This window comes from Melanaphis sacchari, unplaced genomic scaffold (genome assembly GCF_002803265.2).
Source record: "Melanaphis sacchari strain LSU unplaced genomic scaffold, SCAv2.0 Contig47_pilon_pilon, whole genome shotgun sequence".
In the NCBI taxonomy this organism is placed as follows: domain Eukaryota; kingdom Metazoa; phylum Arthropoda; class Insecta; order Hemiptera; family Aphididae; genus Melanaphis; species Melanaphis sacchari.
In genome coordinates, this window is record NW_020271320.1 from 969,638 (window position 1) to 990,308 (window position 20,671).

A 20,671-nucleotide genomic window follows, 5' to 3' on the forward strand; every position below is an offset into this window, starting at 1 on the left:
TGATCCTAATCACTAATCAGTGATAAACGTTAACCGCTTTTGTTTATTTGATATTAACATAGTCATTTGTCAACGATTATTATAATATTAGTAATATCACCGAAATAATAATATAATGTAAGTTTTAATTAAATTAGTATTCGTATTTAAGTCGTAAAATGATTAATGATAATTGAATACCTATATAATTAAGTTTTTTACTTCATATTATATAAAAGTATTATTTTGTTCAGTGTTAAAAATGTGAATGTGTTTTACTCTAATAATTACAGAAAAAAATAGAAAACTATTGATAATCAATTTAATAGTAATAATTGTGAAAGTGAAATTGTAAAAATAAACTATTATTAAAAAATTGATTATTACCTACTAGTAACATTAGATGATTTGTTTGTCTTGTATTAAAATCAATGTTTACATTTTTGTGTATGACTACACTTTAGACTTTATCCTTGAAATATTTGAAAGATAATGCTTTAAAACAGTTTTATTGAATATTAAAATAAAAAAAAAAAATCAGGAAACTCACTTTACTCTATAATATCAAAGTATTGAGTCTAGTTTAGTTCTTGCTTTTAAATTTAATGTCTTATCTATGAGCGTAATTATTTATATTGAGTTATTGGATTATCGTATTTGTATTTAAAATATTTTTATAACACGTATATATTATTGGTATAGATATATGTTAAATAATTTTCATTTGTTGACAGGTCTAATAAGTATTAATGTGTTTTAACAATTATGTCAATCATGGAAATACTTCAAATTATCAATGTGAAAAACCATTACCTAATAAAAAGTTGTTTGGTAATATCTTTAGTTACTGTTACAACTTGGATGACAACAATTCTAAGGAAAAAAAACAAAATAAGACAGAACGATAATGCTCAACAATTTAATAGCGATAAGATAACTTCAATTCCATTGATTGTTATAACAGGTTGTGACACAGGTCTTGGATATTCAATTGTTATGAGATATTTAAAAGGGAAACATCTTAATAATAGTCATAAGAATAGAAAAATACATGATTTGTTATTTTTCAATAATAAAGCACCAATAGTCCCAAATAGAATTGCAATAGTTGCATTTTGTTTGAATCCTAATAGTCCAGGTGCTAAATGTTTTCAACAACTATCACTTAAAAATGATAATATTCAATTGTTTGTTAGACTTTTGGATTTAACTGATATTGATTCTATTAAAACTGGTGTGAATTTTATTAATGATCTACTCCAACAAAACGTTGATATAATTGATTCACATAACAAAACAGCTTGTTTAAAATATGGTATGTACAAAAGATAAAATTTTAAAAAGCTAATTTAAAAATCAAACCAATTTTAGAACTACATGCATTAGTCAACAATGCAGCACGAATGGTGATGGCAGAATTTGAATGGCAAACTTCAAAAATGGTAAAACAGCAATTTGAAGTCAATATTTTGGGTCCAATAATGTTAACTGGAATGTTATTGCCAATATTTCGAAAAGACAAAAGTAAAAATTTCTAAAATATTATCTTTATCGCATATTTTTATCCTGTACTTAATTTAATTAAATAACAATTCTAGTATAAACATGAATAAAATAAACTATAGGTCGTGTGATAAATGTAATTAGCCATTGTGCTTATCTCCCACTTCCTGGAATATCTCTTTATGGTGCAACAAAAGCTGCTGTGCGTGCATGGACAATTGGATCAAGAGTTGAACTTGAAAGTCACGGCATAAAAATGATCACATTTTCCCCAGGTAGCAATACAGTTTTACATGATAAAATAAATAAAATTTAACACAATAATTATTGTTTAATTTAAGGATCGTTTTATCTTCATTCTTCTATTATGAATGGTGAACAAAGAATAATTGATTATAAGGATATGCGTGATAATATGAATAAAGAACAATTGGCTTATTATGGTGCTTATATGCAAGCCTATCAAAATTACTTGAGTACAATTGATGCATACATTAATCCTCCAGAAATAACAATTCCAAGCACTAGTAAATTATACTCTCTGATGGATAATGCGTTGTGGGCAATCCAACCCAAAGCTGAGTACAATGTACCTGAACCTTGGCGATATAAAATCTATTTTGCTGTTGCTTGGACTCTATCATCATTAGGTTTACATTATTTCAAAGATAAAGTTGTACGTAAATTTGTGGCTACACCACAATTTCATAGTAATATTGCAAGTCAAGTTGAAAATTTTTAATAAATATGATTCAAAACTTATAAAATGTTCATATTATCTATAATAAATACAGATAAAATATGGTGTAGTGATGTATTAATGTAAAATATTTCAGAATAATAATAAAGTGAGTTCAAATATGAAATTGATTTTGCATATTTTTGCATATTTAGTGTGTTTAGCATATTTTATACATTTTGCTTTAATAAGACAAATATTTTCATATTATATTTAATAGTTCAGTAACAAATAGAAAATTAATAATTATTAAAAAATACTGATTCAATATTAGATTTAAAATACATATCAAGGCTTTTGTTTAAGTTTTGGTATGCTAACAAAGGCGTTTTTATGAAAAATAAGTGCAAATAAGTACTTTTAATTCAAAAGCTAAATTATTTATAAATTAAAAAAAAAAAAAATGAATAATGTGAATCTAGTTTTTAAATTATGCAATTTAATAAAGTAATTTATAATTACAAAACCGTGATTATAATATTATTATAATCAGGTGTGTCACTTAAAATTTATGTTGAGAAGTAGTGTTAGTTCCAAAGCTCCCTTCCCCTTAGGTATGCCATTGCCAGAGGTATAGGCTTGTTTATGGGCATTTTCGATCATGCATATGCATGACTTATGAAACTTGATGAAATATGTGTATATTTCATCAATAATGCAATTCCTTTTTTATACTAATGATGATTATAATTTTTTATTTATTTTTCCCGTAATCACAATAATACAAAAATAATTTTCTATTTCATAATTTGACGTTTAAATTCCTTACTTTCATCTAGTTTAACACTCTTATATGTATTAAGATTGTACTAGACCTGTAAAAAAGGTCTGAACGCGCATATGGCTCTAGGTAATGAACTAATAACACCATACTTATTTATTATATCAGTATTACGATTCATTGAGCTCTCACAATCATATTCTAGATTTTGAATTATACACTTGGCATTTTTAAAGCATAAACAAGTATTAATAAGTACATTTTTAAATTGCATAGCCAATGTCATTTTTAAATCAGGTAACTTTGGGTCGTAGTTTAAGATTTTGTTCATTTTTGTAGTTCTATGTTCCACATATTAAATAAAACACTGAAGTATCTACCTACTTACTCAGGCAAATAATTTCTTAAAGAATGTTAAATGTTAAAATTGATTTAAATAAAAAACAAAATTTGTATGTTTACATACTAGTTTTTTTATTAGAGTGTGTTAATTTTTGTCGTATATTTATAAATAGGTTATTGTTTGTGAAATTCTTCGCCTTTTTTGTCAATGTACTCCATCAATCGGATATTGTTAGGCTCATATACACCATTAGGTGTTTTAATAGTACGTAAAAATTGTACAACTGAAATAGCTTGCATTTCATCAAAATCGCTTGAGTCTGCTTCTGGCTTAGATGCTAATAGTACTATAAAATTTATCGCTTCTTCAAGATTATCCATGAGATTGGTGTCATTAGCTGGAGCAGTTTCATCTAACCACTTTTCATATTCGTTTTGCGTTTCACCTACATAAAAATTATATAATAAATTTAAAAATTGTTGAATAAATAGTTTAAAAAAAGTAGGTAATAGAATAAAGTATGTTCCTAACTGCTCAGAAATACAGTATATGTAAATGAATCTACACATGTATATCTCTACACTATGTTAATGTCTGTGTATAAAACATTTTCTACCTATATATTTATAATATATTATGTTTAATATTAAACTTATAATAGGTATTACAATTGTGTTAATTTATTCTTTAGAATTTTCAGTTAGGCATATTAAAAATAATTTATGAGGAACCTTGCATTAATGCAGGTCCGTTCAAATACACCAAGGTAAACCTGTGTTTTGTCACCTCTCACAATATTTATACACCTACCTATAAATAATATTTATTTCATTAAATATAATATGTTTATACCAACTAAACTAAAATCAACATACTTCTGTTTAGGCATATTATATTTATTGAAATATAAAAATTAGTTGTTTTCGTATAACAATTAACTAATTAATACAATTATAGACTAGTAAACCTCTATCAGTTTAAGTTAGTTACGTTTGTGTGTTAGTAAAAACAAATAGCGTCAGTTCACCAAATTATCAAATCGAATTCACTATGTACTAAACTAAAATTTAACATTTTTATTGTGGATAATAAACAATAGTTCTTGTGTTATCATAATAATAGTATGAATAAAGAGAAAAACAATTAACATAGGTACAATATAGGTATTTAAAAAATAAATTCAATTGGTAATAAATTAAATTAAACACATATCTGTTGAGAGTGTAATCTTTGTAAACATTAATAATATTAAAATTTTAAATGCCTCCCTTCAAAAAATATCGCTTTAGGTTTGTACTTATGTCATCTGCTCTTTAAGTTGATCCTGTATTAATATATATATTATCTACCGACATTGGTGACATTTATAGAAACAAAATAAAATGAAAGTATCAATTACCTATAAATAGCTCAAAAAGAATCAAAATATTTAATGATGTAGACCATGTGAATAAAAAATTATAATATTAAACATTTACTGAAATAATTAAATGTCTATAGACCTACAGTTATTCATTTCGAATTAGGTACATTAAAAAACAAAATCGATTTTGTCAGAAACGAAATTTGTCTAAAAATTTCTATTTTTCTTAAATTTATTTTTGCTTTTCTCGGTTATTTAGAAAAGTACTTATTTTTAACCTTTCAAAAGTACAAACCAGATTTAATTTTCTGCTAGAAACAACACTCAAAGTTAAAAATTAAAGTATTTTAAATATTTAAAAAATTATGACAAAGAAAACAAAGGATAAAAATACTTATTATTGTAAAATCAATACATTTATTGTTTGCTCAGAATTTAAAATAATTATGGCAGTTTAAATAATTTATTATCTTGTATAAAAATATTTTATTTAAATTGTATTTTTGTATTTTATAACATTTTAATTTTACCTGTACAGGAGAACCTTTATTTAACACATTTATATTAAATAAAAATTTCCATAGCGAAATATTTTATGGAATTATAACATTTTCATTCAAAAACGTCTCTATTTAATGAAAAAACTTCAACATTTTCTATTTAACTGTTTCATTTTGTGTTATTTTCCTACAAAATATTAAAAAAACTATTGTATTGTTACATTTAAATGAAGTACACTCTCATCAAACAAGTTTATTTAAATAAGTATGATCATTGATCATTCTTATAGTTAGAATAGTACAAAAGTCGTTCAACAGATTATTAGAAAGTTCTTAAACAGAAAAAGTAAAAGTAAATTTTTATTTACATACTTAATGTAAATTAAATGTATTTTTTTATTTTAATAAATTTAGTGATATCATACATACATATTATATATTACTATTTGTACACATTTCGTATAATAAAAACTAGCTTTTAAATGAAAAAAAAATTATTTTTTTTTTAATGAAATTTCTACCTACGAATTTTTTCAAAAAATTACTAAGATTTTTATTTAGAGGGTTACACTATGTATCAAAAAATCTAAGTAAAAACGTCATTATAAAATGTTTACAGTATATGTACTAATATATACTTGCTGAAAAGTTATAAAATTAAAACCAATTATATTTATCTATAATAGTAGGTATGTGTTTGCTTCTTTAGAGTAAAAAATGCGCTTTCTTCACTCAAATACACAAAATTTAAAGAATAACATTCAAGAAAAATCACAGTCCTGAGCCATTAATTTGAACTTCACACTAGTCATATAAAGAATATGATCTACAAAACTTTGAGTTACACAATTTTTTCTTAATCTTTTTTTATACTGTAGCTAAAGTTATTTAATTACTACGCTTAACTTAGTTGTTGGTAAGACAAGTAAAATACACTATGCATCAGTTCTATTATTATAATTTAAAATATTATGTGTTTATATACCATTATCTTCATTTTCAACTAGACATTTGTCAAATAGCGATTCCTGGGAAATTTTCGGCAAATTTAAATTTCTTATTGGTGTTATCGTCGGTGGTATTGGGTTTTTAACAACCGTCTTTTCAGTTCTAAATTTATTCTTTTCCATATCCTCTACTCTACTTATGATATTTTGGTATTGATCAAATTGGAGTACTTTATTCTTTTTTTCTTTTACATCTAATTTAATCTTCAAAAAACCACCAGGCCGTGGAGTTGGTCTAAAGCATGATAATCATATTAAAATGACATACGAATAAAAATTTAAGTATATATTTACGTAAATCCCATTTCTGTAACTTTTTTGTCTTCTCCTTGTTGTTTAGCCATTTTAAAGTTTGTTAATTATTTTCTCTTTAAATTTAAAATTAAAAAGAAATGTTCAAATACTTAACTTGAATTTAAAAAAAAAAAAGGTTTAATATATTACTTGTTAAAATGTTATAAAATTATTAGTTTATGTTATCTACTGTTGTTACTGTTTTCTAAATATTTATTGATTTACCAATATATTTAGCCAGTAAGTAAATATTTATTTCCTTATTTTTTATTGTAATTATAGAATAAAAAATTAAAATTAAAACATTAACATATAATTTATAATTGTAAATATATTTTAATTTAATTTAAAACTTAATTATTTTATTTTTTCCGTATATAATAAATCTACTGTTCTCAATTCTTTTTTAAATTAAATTTTATTTTTAGAAATAATTTCAATATACCTACATATAGTTATAGTTACATACATTATATAGGTACATATTTACATAAATACGTTTAAGTTTAATGTTATAAAATGTTGTAGAAACATATAAATGAAAATTCTTAAAATAATATCTATTTTTTTTTCTATGGTTGTTTAAAAATAAAAAATATTTACTAAATTAAAATTCTTGAAAGTAATACAAAATTTCCCATAAGTAGTTCATAAGTATAATTTATACATTTAACTATAAAATCTAAAAATTATGTAAAAGTAATTAATTTTTATAAATATTTTATGTTCAAGTTTAAAAAAAATCACTTATTTAAATTTTAAACAATTAATAACAACTTTATTTTATTTTGTTATAATTAAAAAAAAAATTACACGAGGGAACTTAAAATGTTTACATACATGAATTTTACTAAACACAATGACATTTTTGATATATTTTAACTATTTTATTTTAATTTATATTATCTATTTATGCTATGAATCTATTTTTACTGTTTTACATTATTTAGGTACAAAAACAATAATTTACAACATAGGTGTTATGTTTTTATTAAATTTTAAGTTACATAAGTAGATATTTATAACGTATCTAAATATAATGTATTATTATGATAATGTAATACATTAATATAATATTTTCGGAAACAATTATATCAACCTACCGATCCAACCGTAATACTAAAAGCAAATTAAATTACTTTAATAAGTACCTAGTTAATAATCTTTGATGCTATACATATCAAAAAAATATATCATCAAATAAACTTGGGGTGATATAGCTGGCTGATTGACTGTTTCCGCTCAAAATCGTTTTTTGCATACAACAATATACCATTGAATTCAAATTTAATATACTATAAAATAATATGCAATGACCCACTCGACATCTAAAGTATATCAGAGAGGTAAACACTATTGCCTATACCTTTTATAACTATGATTTTTTCATTTAAAATATAGGGCCTCATATAGACATACAGACATCAACGTAGGGTCTCACTGGCTTTTGCCATTTTAAAGTAATGGTCAGTTCAATCCTGATTATTCAGTCAAATACGCACCTATACGTAAATTAAGGCAATGTGTTTTATATACTAGCCAATAAAGTATATCTTGTATATCTCATCTATTAATTTTGATTAATTATTTCCCCATGTTTTTTGTTAAAACTATAGAGCTCAGATTTTAAAGCATACGTTTCTTTTTTTTATACATGCGATAGAAATCTAATTTTTATACAATAAATTTGTTTTACGTCATCCTGATTCCGAATAAACTAATTTATTTTTGCTTTTTTACTTTTTTTTTTTTTATGTTTATTATGCCATAGTATTAAAAAAAAATTAAATTAAATTATTAAGAAATATAAAAATCCGGAAAACGGACTAAATGGTTGTATTGAATTATTGTTTTTGTTATCGGTTTGATTATTAAATGTATTAAACGTATAAATTATCGACCTACTGACAGCTTACAGGTTGATAGCTTAAGAATCGACCTACAGACGGCCTACAGGTCGATAGCTTATCGACCTACATATAGCCTGTAGGCTGTGATACCTACGGTCAGTAAGACTATAATAACATTGACATCGACCATTTCAAAATTTTATGAAACCATTACTAGACATTAATAATATATTGTGTTTTGTTACTTGTTTCATTAAACGAAATTAATTATCATGGGTTTGATTTAAACGAAACCTCTTGTATGAAGTATCTACTACCTATATGTACCGATCATTTCAGTAGATGTAGAGCATTTATTTTCTACGTATGAAAACGTTTTGTCGGACAATTCAGTTAATTTAGTTAGTGCCACACTACTACAAATCTAGCAAAATATATGGTAGTTAATTATTTTTTTAAATTTAAATTAATTTTTCATTTTTTTTTTTTATTTTCAGTTTTATAACTATAGTTTGTTTTAATTTTTTTTTCATACTTTTTTTTTGTCGCTTTTTAAAAAATAAATATGCTTCTTATTTAAAACAATTTTGTGGTTTTTTTTTTTATTTATTAACTTTAAAATCCGAGTCTTTGTTATAATATTAAAAATAAAATTTTTAAGCTCTGATGTATTCTACTGTTTATAATTAATTTTTAAATTCTAAACTTCTGCCGGCTACCGTAAAGACTGAAGTATACACACTTCATATTAAACTTTGCATTACTGCGAGAGGCAAAACCTCTACACCCCTCCAAGATACATTAAAACCATATTCATAAACAATAATTAGTCCGTTTCTATTTTTCTCTGTTATTATTTAAATACAACATTGCAATAAATAGGACAATACTAATATTATGCTATTAAGTTTTAATTTACAAATTACGAATAATATTGTGTGCTATTAATTTATCATCTATAAAATTCAGCAGATAATGTAATATGTATAAAACATATTTTTTTGATATTCTTATAAAATACCATAAAAACGTAGGTATTCATTTAAATGAACTAATCGATCAAAAACGAACCGAAGAAAAACTTTAAAAACTTTTAGACCGTTAATCGTTTCACACTTTTTAATTTCACATTAGTGTATTAGGTACTCACTGAGCATTACACACAATTTTGGTCCCCGTCATCTGTCCATTTTTGGGTGTTGTGGTGTGTCAATGTCACGTAAGTATTGTGTAAATCTATAAATGTGTGAATGTGTCGTAGTCTGTAGAAACGCGTTTGTGATATGCGAGTATGCTATATGGTACTTATCCTCAACTCTCAAGTTTTAAATGTCCAAGTAAAATCCCTTCTACAGTTATTTACTCTAATCATGCTTGGTTCGAGTTTGTCCCTCAAGTTAGACAACATAACGTACATGAGATAATATAAAATATATCAATCATAATAACAATATAATAAAATATATAACAAATATTTATTTATTTTTTTTATTATCAGTTATTTGGTATTATTGTTATTAATTCTGGGAATCTACAGTTGTCTATCATCGTCGTATTATCTGTTTCACTCCATGCCCTATGATCCGTACGGTACTGACTACCGACAAAATGACAATGATTTAGGATACCTATATATAAATATATAGCATAATAAGTAATAAATTATTGTGAATTATACGATATTAATATTTTATCTACGCTGACAATCATTTTGTGGAATTATTTATACATCGTAGTCATCGTACTGTTCAGTTCTGTTCACAATGCTTCATTACACATAATTGGTAGGTACCTAGATTTAGTGATAGTTATTATTATTCAATAGTCAAACGTAGTGGTGTAATATATTATGTTCATTTTAATAATATATTTATACTTGTCGACGACGTTATGCTAATACACAACGTACACTACACATTTTAGAACCGAAGACGCTACTGTAATCCAACAATGTGTTTGTAGTTTCTGCTGGCAAATAAAATTATAATAACTTAGCATTGTATTACAACACGACCGACGAGTGCATATATGAATAACAACGAATTATAATTATTTTATCCATCCTGTATCTTGTTTGACAACGGCACGAGGACATAAACAGTCATTATTGTATTTTTATAGTATGTATTAGAATATATTACAGTTTTTCTTAGGTATTCAATCAAGCAATAATAATATATCAGTGATTTTTTTTTTTTTTTTTTAAAAACATGATTTGTCTTTTCAGATTTTTTACTGAAAATTCCTGTGTTTCACCCAAAATGTTGAAGATATTCGACTTCATATCCTATTGGTATATGCGTTACTTACTGGTTTCCGAATTATATTTAGTAGAAAGATGGGAAAGGTGTATGATACGTATCCTTTTTTAAATGTTATCATATTGTTGGTATTTAATAGAAAAACCTAATAACATCAGAAGTATAATGGTTAATATTAATATCAGAATTCATAAGTTCATCGTAGATGTTAGCCATAATCAGGGCTCGAACTGTACAACTTTTTCTATCCAATTATTATTTAAACAGAACAAAGTAGCAAAGTAAGCTATATATTTATTTAAATATAAAATGTTGTGTTGTATATTTTAGATTTTAGGGCCATTTACCAGTTTCTAAGAAATATTTGCTAATTGATTGAGACTTATTTTGTTTTTGAGGGAAGTTACAATAAAAAAAAATAAATAAGACATTTGTTAGAAATTGTTTTCTAAATAACTTTAATTTAGTTCTATTTAAGAACATTCAATTATTTATTTTTGTAACAATTTAAATCTAAAATTTAATAGATCACTTATTTAGTAAATAATAAATAGGTAATAATTAAAAAAAAACTTTTTTCTTTATTTTTAATTTATATTATTGGGCATATTTCATTATTTCCAGATTTATTTGGTTGTATTATAGTACATTATATATTTCTTTTAAGAGTTTTTCTAGTGATTGAAGCCCTAATTATAATTAATGTCAATTTAGTATTCAATTAATTTAAAAAATAGTAATAATATAACACCATTAAAATGTATAAATGAAAAAAAAATGTATAATAATATATATATTTTTATATATTGTATTAAAAAACAGTGTTATTGATTAATATTTGGCATGTCTTTTAGACATTAAACACATCTTTCTGATTAGGAATTGCTGATTTAGATTGTGAGCTATGACAAGATTTATTAAAATATAAATAACAAATGATGCAAATCTTTTGGACAATTTTCATGAATTTTATTTTTAGAGCTGTCTAGTATTAAATTAAATTAAAGAATAGAATAGTTAAGCAAGTAATACATTTATTAAATAATATATATTTATTTATTTTTTATTTTGATTTTTTGACAGTATTTGATAGCAATTTTGCTTATTTTTTAAAGTGTATAAAATGAATAACAAAACCGTTTTAAATAATTTATGCTGTATTAAAATATACTAGACGATGGTAGTTAATTTAGTATATACCTATGATTATAAACCCAAAATGCCAAACCTAGAAGTTCTGAGTCTTATTAATAATTCTATATTATTAGAATAAGTACATATATAGTTACATGTATACTAATTAGAGCCTTTATAGTTACATAAATACCTATTTAGATATTATAATAATTTGTAAGTAATAATTTTGCTGTATCAATCGATTTGATAAATTATAGAAATTAAATGTAATTTCAGTTTGTCTCAATTAATTATAAGATTATCCTAACAGTTATTATGATCTTTAACTAATAATTAACTAAGTATTGTGGTATTATGTGAACATATATATGTATATTAACATTTTTGTATTCACGACATATTTTTAAATTTTTCTTAATGAATCAAATGTAGATACCATAATATTTGTACTGTTCTTTGGACTATGGTACATGAATAAAGTGTTCATTGAATTTATTTCAAATTGCATGATATGACTTGACTATAATTAAATATTACTACAAGATTTTTCTATCAAGTTGTTTAATCCTTGAAAAACGATCAAAATCTGCATCCGTGAAAAAAGAAATATTTTTTACATTACTATTAATTATTGATTTTATATTATTATTATACAAAACCTATTATGCTAATTTATTAAATAAAGAAAACATTTATATTTTTATTCCATAATATTGTGTATTGATTTAAAAATACAAGCCAATACACTAACAATATCTAAATATTCTAGCATAAAAATAGTTTAACATAATAACATAACAACAGTTTTGGTTAATTGGGTACCTAAATAAATATTTAAGTTTGTGCGTAAGCAAAACATAAAGTATATTCTGTAGTGTCGGTAAGTGTTATAAGCATAAGGTGGTTTATTTCATTAAAGATGTTTTTATTTAAAATTATTATTTATATTATATTTATTATAATTAGTAATAAGTTTTTGAAATGAAGTGTTTATTTCTTAAATGAAAAATTTGTTCAATTTTAAAGAATTAATACTTAATTTTAAGACAACAAGAATATATTCATAGCTGATAGTAAATAATAATTAACAGTACTAATATATACGTAAAATTAAAACTTAAAAGAACTATAAGATCAATACAATGAGAAAGATTTAAATATTATTATTATTTGTTTAAATATATTTAAAACATTAAATTAACTATAAAATGATATCACATTATAGTATATGATGTAATATAATAAAACATAAAGAAATAAAATATTTTAAAAACAATTTAAATACCAATAAATATATTCTAGGCACTAACCATAAGTTTTATTTATCTAAATATCTATAAACAAAGCTGTACTTGTAGTTCACCCCTCTTATGAAATTTGAAGAATTATTTGTTTTTTATAGTAAGGACTATCATAATATATTAAAACATTACTGCCTATTTACAAAAACACCTACCAAATTTGTATTTTAAGTACAACCTTGTTTATAAATTATCACTATATAATACTTGAAGGAATGAAAATATCATTAATGATATTTATGAATATCCGACACTACAGTTCTAATGTTTTAGAGTTACACACACTTTTAAAATACAAATTATTTCAAAAAATATGTGGAAGTAATTTTTTGCACTAATATGACATGCGAGTAACGTGTTTTAAATCTTCGATGTCAACCAACATTGAATCCTTCGCCATATGTAATTCATCTCTTTCTAGTAACAAATTCACGAGGCTTTCGTTTAAGTCTAAACAAAAAATAAATAAATAAAATAATTATACTTTTATATTTTCTTAGATAAATAATTAGTTGACTTGTACTATACATATATGAAGTGACATACTACAGTATGCATTTACTCACATTCGATGTAAGAATGCAGATCATTAACAATAACTTGTAGTTGTGCCAAGTTCAAACGCATTAAGAAATGTCTACTAACACGTCTTCTATCATTATCTAACTTCACTCCAACCTAAAAAAAATATTTTTGATAATATATTGAAATATAATAATTAATATTAAAAGTAACTTTATAATTTTTTAATACTATTAGGAAAATAAAAAAAAATAATTCAAACATAATCAAGTTTTTCAATATATAGTTTCCAGTACATAGTGACAGTTTAACAATACAATAAAACACATACATTTTTTTTGCTGTAATTATATTTAGTAACATACAAACATTTATAATTTAAGTGTAAAAATAACATCTGACATATCATAAGCAATTTAATCATTTAAATCTCTCTTTTTAATTCAAGAGTTCTTCAAAATTTGTTTACATTCATTTTTGGTTTCAGAAAACTTCAGGTTCTAAAATCTGGCAGACCATTTTTAGTTGCTGCACAATGGGATGAGTTATTAAATAAAATGTTTTTGCAATATAGCTTATGTTATGTGAAAGTTGTGACAAGTTTCTCTATTCTGTCGGAACCAAAAATTATCAACATTCATACCTTCCAAAACAGGCCAATGCTACTCAAAAAACATGCTTCAGTAACAATCACCTTTTACAGTGACCAAAAATCCTTTGTTTTTTATAAAGAAAACTTTGAATTTTACTTCAAAGTAATGCCTCAATGGGTGACCATACTAGGTGTTATTTTTCATACTTAAATCAAAGAGAACATTAAATTTAATTACAATAAAAAAAAAATAAAATAATTATTAAAAATAATGTATGTTTTATTGAGTTTTCTAATTTAACGCAATACGACTGGTATCTTATATTAGATAAAATGAAGGGTTTTAAGACTAAAAATTAAGGTTAATATATAAACCTATACTAAAATATTTTATGATAAACTTAGTTTAATACATATAATTATACTTTTAAAATTATATACAACATTCATAAAGAAATAACTAATATTCTGATTAATAAGTTATGCATAATAACTTACTTTTGAAAGACTTTCTTTAATTACAGCTGAAATTACACAATTGCGCTGATCTGAAATCATATGTGCACGTGCTCGATTTTTTGCCAAATGCAGACCTTGTTTGAGTTCAGCCTAAAAATTATTTTATTACTCAAATATTTTTAAAAAAAAATGTTGCACCTAGTAAGATTTAAATGTAATGATTAATGCTTGATAATCGATTATTATACGTACAGCAGATTTTATCTTCTCATCTTCAGCTGAGATGTCACAGTTATTAATTGGTAATTCAGTATCTGAAGATTGTTCGTTCATAAAGCATAGCTGTAGATTAGACCCTATAAAATAAAATATTATAATATTATGTTTATAGATATAACTTAATATTTAGAAATAATTTGATATAGATTTATATATATATATCAATAATAGAGTTGACACTAAACGGGTATACAAATAAATAACAGAATATAAAAGTTATATAGTCATATAGGTACTGTTGTAATACCCAAATAGTTAAAAATACTAACTTTAATGTTATTTTAAATTATTTTTAATGAATGGTCAAGTAACCTAGCCTTATCTTTGTATGTACACAGTAAGAAATTTAAAAAAAATATTTAAAATTATATATTATTATTCAAATATTTAAAATATTATTATGATAAAATACATAGCAAAGAACATACATTTAAAAATTTAAGAACCTTATTGTTAAATGTAAAATTTTACTTACCGTTTTGTAATCTAGATTCTAAACTTGATTTTTTTGTCGACTTTCTTGTGTTTTGATAGCCTTCTACTAAGCGTTTACGAATTTCTTCACGGTCATTTTTTTTTCTAAAACAAATACCAATTTTTATATTGATTAGTATAATTGAATAAAACAAATTGAAAACAAAGGGAATTTTAAGCTCATATTTAAATTGATTTAATTTGATTTTTGTTATATTATTATAATGAGTTATTAAAAATTTTATTTTTATTTCAGTGGTTTTAGGATACCTATGAAAATAACCAAATTGTTTGCACAGATAATTTATAAAATGTTTAGTGTGTTTTTGTCATAATTTCTTTAGTGCTAAAATTCGAATAAATAAAATGCTGCTCATTTTGCACTACAATATGGTCAACAGCAGTATCGTTCACATTCGTAATGAAAAACTACAAATGAATTTAAATTAAAACGCTTTACCGGGTTATACGTTTTTGTGTCTAAGGAATGTGTGTAATTGCTGTTGACAACCTCGAGCTCATTAACCACAGACATGTCAGTGAACTTGTGTACGAAATCGTTGTCGTCGTAATGGCTTGTGGGATTCTGATATATGAAACAACCTTTTTCCAACTCTAGACACTTGTTGTTGTTCGGGTAAGCGGCGGTCTTGTTGTTGTGGCCGATTAGCATGCGTCTGTGGGCCTGTGTTTCCTGATACTCGTTGTCGTACAGCAGTGACTCCTTGAGGGCTATACCATTGAAATAGATGTTCTCTTTGATGTAACGGCTGTTCGCTCCGCTGGACTTGCCATAGTATTTGGGTCGCAGTTTTTCTTTGAACGTTGCGACTAGTGACGAATGATCCGACATGGTACAGTAGCGATTAATTCGCGATTCGAATGTCCGGCGCCTTATGGATACGTACCGTTACGTTTGAACGGGACACATTCAAAAGCCGTCGTCCAGTACCAACAGTGTACCGCTGACGGCGGCGTTCGTCTTAATGATTTTTGTTTGGCGGACTTCGGTCTACGGGCTATACGGAGATTGGCGACGGCGTAGACTCTACCCAATAATAATCCCTATCGCCTTATCAGTTAATAATAAATGTTTTTTTTTTTTTTGATTGCAGCAAATCAATTTCGGCTTGTAGGTAAACAAAACCCAATCTGTTTACCAATTGCCCGTGTTCAAATAATGTTTATTACGAAAAATTAATATTTTTTACGACGGTATCTGGTAACGTGTGCATATAGTATTATGTCATAAATTTTAATGTGGTTATCTATGATAATTATCTGTAGCGTGGGTATTAAAGCTTTCAAAAATCGCGAGCACGCGCCAATACGTATTAGGGGTAGTCGCGTACTTACACTCATACATGATGAATACATGTATAGGTATACGGCGCAATGGAGAATATCGATTTTTGGGGTGTTTAATAATTGCGTGCCGAATTGTGGTAGACGTGTGTATTCGTTTACACTCGTGGCTAGCGAGGGCGGTTTGTGTGACCTTATTAGTGTTACAAAATAATATTTTGTTGATTTTTTTAATACCTAGTGAATTTTTATGAGGAATTATGATTTTTAAATTCCGTATAAATAATAGTAATATTTAAATATATAATGGGTATATGTATAGTGTTTTTGAAAAGATTAAATATTCTTTTACTAAATAGCACTCATTATTTTAAAATCTATTAACGTTATTGAAAACATAACGAAATAAAACAAAATTATATTTATCTTCATTATTTATCATATAATTTTATTGTTCATTTATTCAAGTATTTTAATATTTTGAATGACAACAATACAACATGCATATTAATTTCATATTCTGAAGTATTTCGACACAAAAAAAAAACGAAATTAGGACGAGTACCTAGTTTATTATTTATGAGTTATTACTTTTTAAGTATTTAAAGCTTAGGTGAGCGGAGTAGTAGACCAACATTTTCCGGTATATCCCCATTATCCATACCTCCTCACTTTGCATACTTAAACTATACATATAGCAGTTATAAATCATAAACTATTCGTCCGAATTTCAATTTGTATGTATCGAAATACTTCGAAAAATATTGTTCTAGAATATGGAATTAAAAGTTAATGTTGTCATTCAAAAAAGAAAAACTTGAAACAAATATTAAAATATATATATATTTTTAAAAATGTTGTTTTATTTCAACTAGAAATTGTGTAAAAAAAGTATTTTCAAAAACATTATTAGATTTTGAAATAATGAGTTTACCTATTTGATAAAAGAATCACTCTGTGTGTGGACTATGGAGATCTACTTATGCACTTATATAAATGTATAAAATAATATATTGTAGTCGTTACTTAGATAGCTGGTTCTTCAAAATTACAAAAATGTGTAAACTATTTTGTAATTTAAAATTTATAAAATTTTTAATTTTAACACCCAAGAATTGAAAATATTTTACAAGATTTCTTTAAAATTTGCAAATTATTCAGTAGATAAAATTGTATAAAATTTTTAGTTTTATTTATTTATATTAATTTTAGTTAATTTTTTGTAACTTATAACTCAAAAAATTTGTAGAAATTTGAAAATGTTCGACTTTTCATTGAATATTGTTAATTATCCCAATGAAATATGTAAGATATTTTATTCTTATATACTCGGAGGGGATTGGCCTGGACACCGAGACAAATCTTGCGGGTGGCCCGTTACATTAAAAGATAAAGTGGCTATTTTAGGAATTAAAATATAGTGTATGAAATAACATAAGAATAATATATATATATAATGCATAAATAAGTATAACTCGTGTGTTTTTAAGTATAATAATAATCGATAATTTAATAGTATTATAAAGTAATCCAAGCGTATTTTCGATAAACATAGTTCGTTCGGACAATTTATACGATGTACAAAAACGAAATATACATACAGATACAGATTACAGACATTGAGACATATATGTATATGGGCGAATAGTCTATGTAGGGATTTATTTATTAACTATAATTATTATTTTTTATTACTTTTTATACTTACTAACCTACTCGTAATAAAATGACTATTAACGACACCGCGCCACCACACACAAGTTCTGATGCTCATTCGCACATATCGCTAATAGCAAAAACAATGTTGTAACATGTAGTCCCGTGTATTATTTTATTTGTGTGCATTAAATGAGACTAAAATATTAATGGCAAAATCGGGAAAACTAGTGATGTTATGAAAAAAAAAAAAAACCGAATAATGTAAAAAAAAGTAATACTAAGTCTATTTTAATATAGGTAGTAAAAATATATACATCTAAACATATTATGTTATATCATGTAACTTTTATGTGTTATGTGTAATGTGTATTTTTATACATCTGTATTAAATGTTGAACATATTTTTTTTTAATAATAATTAAAGGTTTTTTCATTATATTTTTTACATACTTAAGACCAAATTATTTTTTCTCTGTTAATTTTTAGCGTGGTAAAAAAAAAAAAATCTCGGCTTGAATTAATATTGACCAGGTCCACCCAGTAGTAATAAAATATACTACGAACCTATATTCACGCTGTTTTACGGTACATTGGTATTATTTTATAAATCAATAACAATTAATAGCTGGTAACATTATATAATATGAAATGATCTATTATAAAATAATTAATTAATAATGAATATTATACATAATTTGTTTTTATAAAAATTAATTCAACTCACAGTATCAATAAAGGAAAAAAAATTAAAAAATTTACTATAGTTTATAAGTACCATATAAGTACATATAAGTATACCTAATATAGGCTGACTGGAATACTATCAGAATAGTTTTTTTGTTATGATTTCTCGTTGTATTCAAATTTAACATATAATATATTATAATGACTTACTTAATGACGAGCTACACTTGACATCTATTGACTACTGTATAGCAAAGCGGTCACCTACTTTTTAAGCTATTTTTAAAATAAATTAACTATTTCGCTCAATCATAAGTTTTTCTTCAATAATCTTGAAAAAACATTTTTTTAAATATAATTAGATACCTACATTTTAATTTTTGTAAGTATATATATTAATAATATACTTTTTTTAGGATATGTAACTTTGATAGTTTTATGCATTTTATGTTTTCATTACCAATGCAATGATGTGATTATTAAACTAAAAATATAGTAAGAAATATTTTTTTTACTTGTGGTTTTTAAATTAATCGTCTTGTACATTAGTGGTAACATAACATAATATATATAGGTTTTCTAAGCATTAAATATATAGTACCTATATAGACATATAATTAATGTGAAGTAATAATAATAGTATTAGGTAACAAAGATTACAGGTAATAAATTTTACAATTACTACCTAATAAAAATAACAGTTTAAAATTAAAATAATTTAATTTAAAAATGGGCAAGTAGGTAAACGCTTTAATGTACAGTAAGTGTTGAGTGTACCTCGTCATCAAATGATTTAGTATAATTTATGTATTATATTTTAATTCAATAATAAATCATTCCTTATGAAATCAATTCTGAAGAAAAACTGCCAGCCTAGAATACTAAAAATATTTTATGATATATTTATACCTACTGTTATAATAGTAATTTATTCTACTATTAATAATACAACAGGTTGAATTCATTTTTTTCAAAAAAACTGTATTTATTGAATTATTAATATTTAATTATCATATTAATTAATAATATATAATACAGTAAATTTAATTTTTAATATGATATATTATTGTTATTAATTGTTGAGTCTATAGTTCTTTACCACCTTATCGTACTATTGTACGAGAACAGCGAGAATTTAGGTTCGTAGTTTAAATATCATATCTTAAAATTAATTTAAATGTTTTGAAAATGTCATTGTGAATTTCAAATATTTAATATTTATATTTTTCGCAAATATTTATTTTTTTATCATTGTTGAATAGGTATAATATGGTTAAATAATTTTTGGTGGAATAACGATCGTTAACTTGTATTTAATACTTAATCAATGTATTCTATGGAAATAAAAAGAAAAAAAACAGATAAGTACTTAGCTGAAAATCTAGATTTCTTGGCTTTATAAAACTTAAATAGAAGGCTAGAATACATATTATGTTGTGACTTGTGACTATTAAAAGGTTATATAGGAGGTATCTATTGATAAAAATATGCAAATTTTTCCTTGACTGTCAACCCGTACGTTTTAAAAATATCAAGATGAGTGGAAAGACAGTTTATTTATATAATAACAGATGTATCCAGTAGCGTGTTCACTGTTCAGCTATATCAAATACTTAGGTCATAATTGGAAATATTGAACTACTTAAAATATAAATATTATTTTTTAATTTTTAATTTAAAATTCATAAATTATGTAATA

At 24.4% G+C, this 20,671-nt stretch overlaps 3 protein-coding genes across 3 annotated transcripts; 1 reads left to right on the top strand and 2 right to left on the bottom strand.

The window, feature by feature from the left end:
- Positions 1–78: 78 nt before the first annotated feature.
- LOC112598304 (D-beta-hydroxybutyrate dehydrogenase, mitochondrial) lies at positions 79–2,280 on the top strand. The gene is made up of 5 exons (XM_025344709.1): positions 79–117; positions 714–1,294; positions 1,351–1,503; positions 1,605–1,757; positions 1,824–2,280. Exons 2-5 carry the CDS (start codon positions 745–747, stop codon positions 2,222–2,224), a joined length of 1,257 nt encoding a protein of 418 aa, XP_025200494.1. The 5' UTR covers positions 79–117; positions 714–744; the 3' UTR covers positions 2,225–2,280.
- A 1,148-nt stretch (positions 2,281–3,428) lies between these two features.
- Positions 3,429–6,503, bottom strand: LOC112598351. The gene is made up of 3 exons (XM_025344775.1): positions 6,450–6,503; positions 6,134–6,390; positions 3,429–3,730 (listed from the first exon to the last, which is right to left on the bottom strand). The coding sequence occupies exons 1-3, from the start codon at positions 6,497–6,499 to the stop codon at positions 3,459–3,461; spliced, it is 579 nt and encodes a 192-aa protein (XP_025200560.1). The 5' UTR covers positions 6,500–6,503; the 3' UTR covers positions 3,429–3,458.
- A 6,665-nt stretch (positions 6,504–13,168) lies between these two features.
- LOC112598350 (schwannomin-interacting protein 1) lies at positions 13,169–16,655 on the bottom strand. Its single transcript, XM_025344774.1, has 6 exons — positions 15,785–16,655; positions 15,326–15,428; positions 14,824–14,927; positions 14,611–14,721; positions 13,565–13,676; positions 13,169–13,448 (listed from the first exon to the last, which is right to left on the bottom strand). Exons 1-6 carry the CDS (start codon positions 16,175–16,177, stop codon positions 13,333–13,335), a joined length of 939 nt encoding a protein of 312 aa, XP_025200559.1. The 5' UTR covers positions 16,178–16,655; the 3' UTR covers positions 13,169–13,332.
- Positions 16,656–20,671: the final 4,016 nt, after the last annotated feature.

Coding starts and splice junctions, on each gene's coding strand:
- LOC112598350 (XM_025344774.1), bottom strand. CDS start 16,177: ATGTCGGATCATTCGTCACTAGTCGCAACGTTCAAAGAAAAACTGCGA. Junction 13,677..14,610: donor TTAAAGAAAGTCTTTCAAAA/GTAAGTTATTAT, acceptor TATTTTTTTTAG/GTTGGAGTGAAGTTAGATAA. Junction 13,449..13,564: donor TCTGCATTCTTACATCGAAT/GTGAGTAAATGC, acceptor TTTTTTGTTTAG/ACTTAAACGAAAGCCTCGTG.
- LOC112598304 (XM_025344709.1), top strand. CDS start 745: ATGTCAATCATGGAAATACTTCAAATTATCAATGTGAAAAACCATTAC. Junction 1,504..1,604: donor AATATTTCGAAAAGACAAAA/GTAAAAATTTCT, acceptor AATAAACTATAG/GTCGTGTGATAAATGTAATT. Junction 1,758..1,823: donor AATGATCACATTTTCCCCAG/GTAGCAATACAG, acceptor GTTTAATTTAAG/GATCGTTTTATCTTCATTCT.
- LOC112598351 (XM_025344775.1), bottom strand. CDS start 6,499: ATGGCTAAACAACAAGGAGAAGACAAAAAAGTTACAGAAATGGGATTT. Junction 6,391..6,449: donor GTTACAGAAATGGGATTTAC/GTAAATATATAC, acceptor ATCATGCTTTAG/ACCAACTCCACGGCCTGGTG. Junction 3,731..6,133: donor AGTTGAAAATGAAGATAATG/GTATATAAACAC, acceptor ATTTTTATGTAG/GTGAAACGCAAAACGAATAT.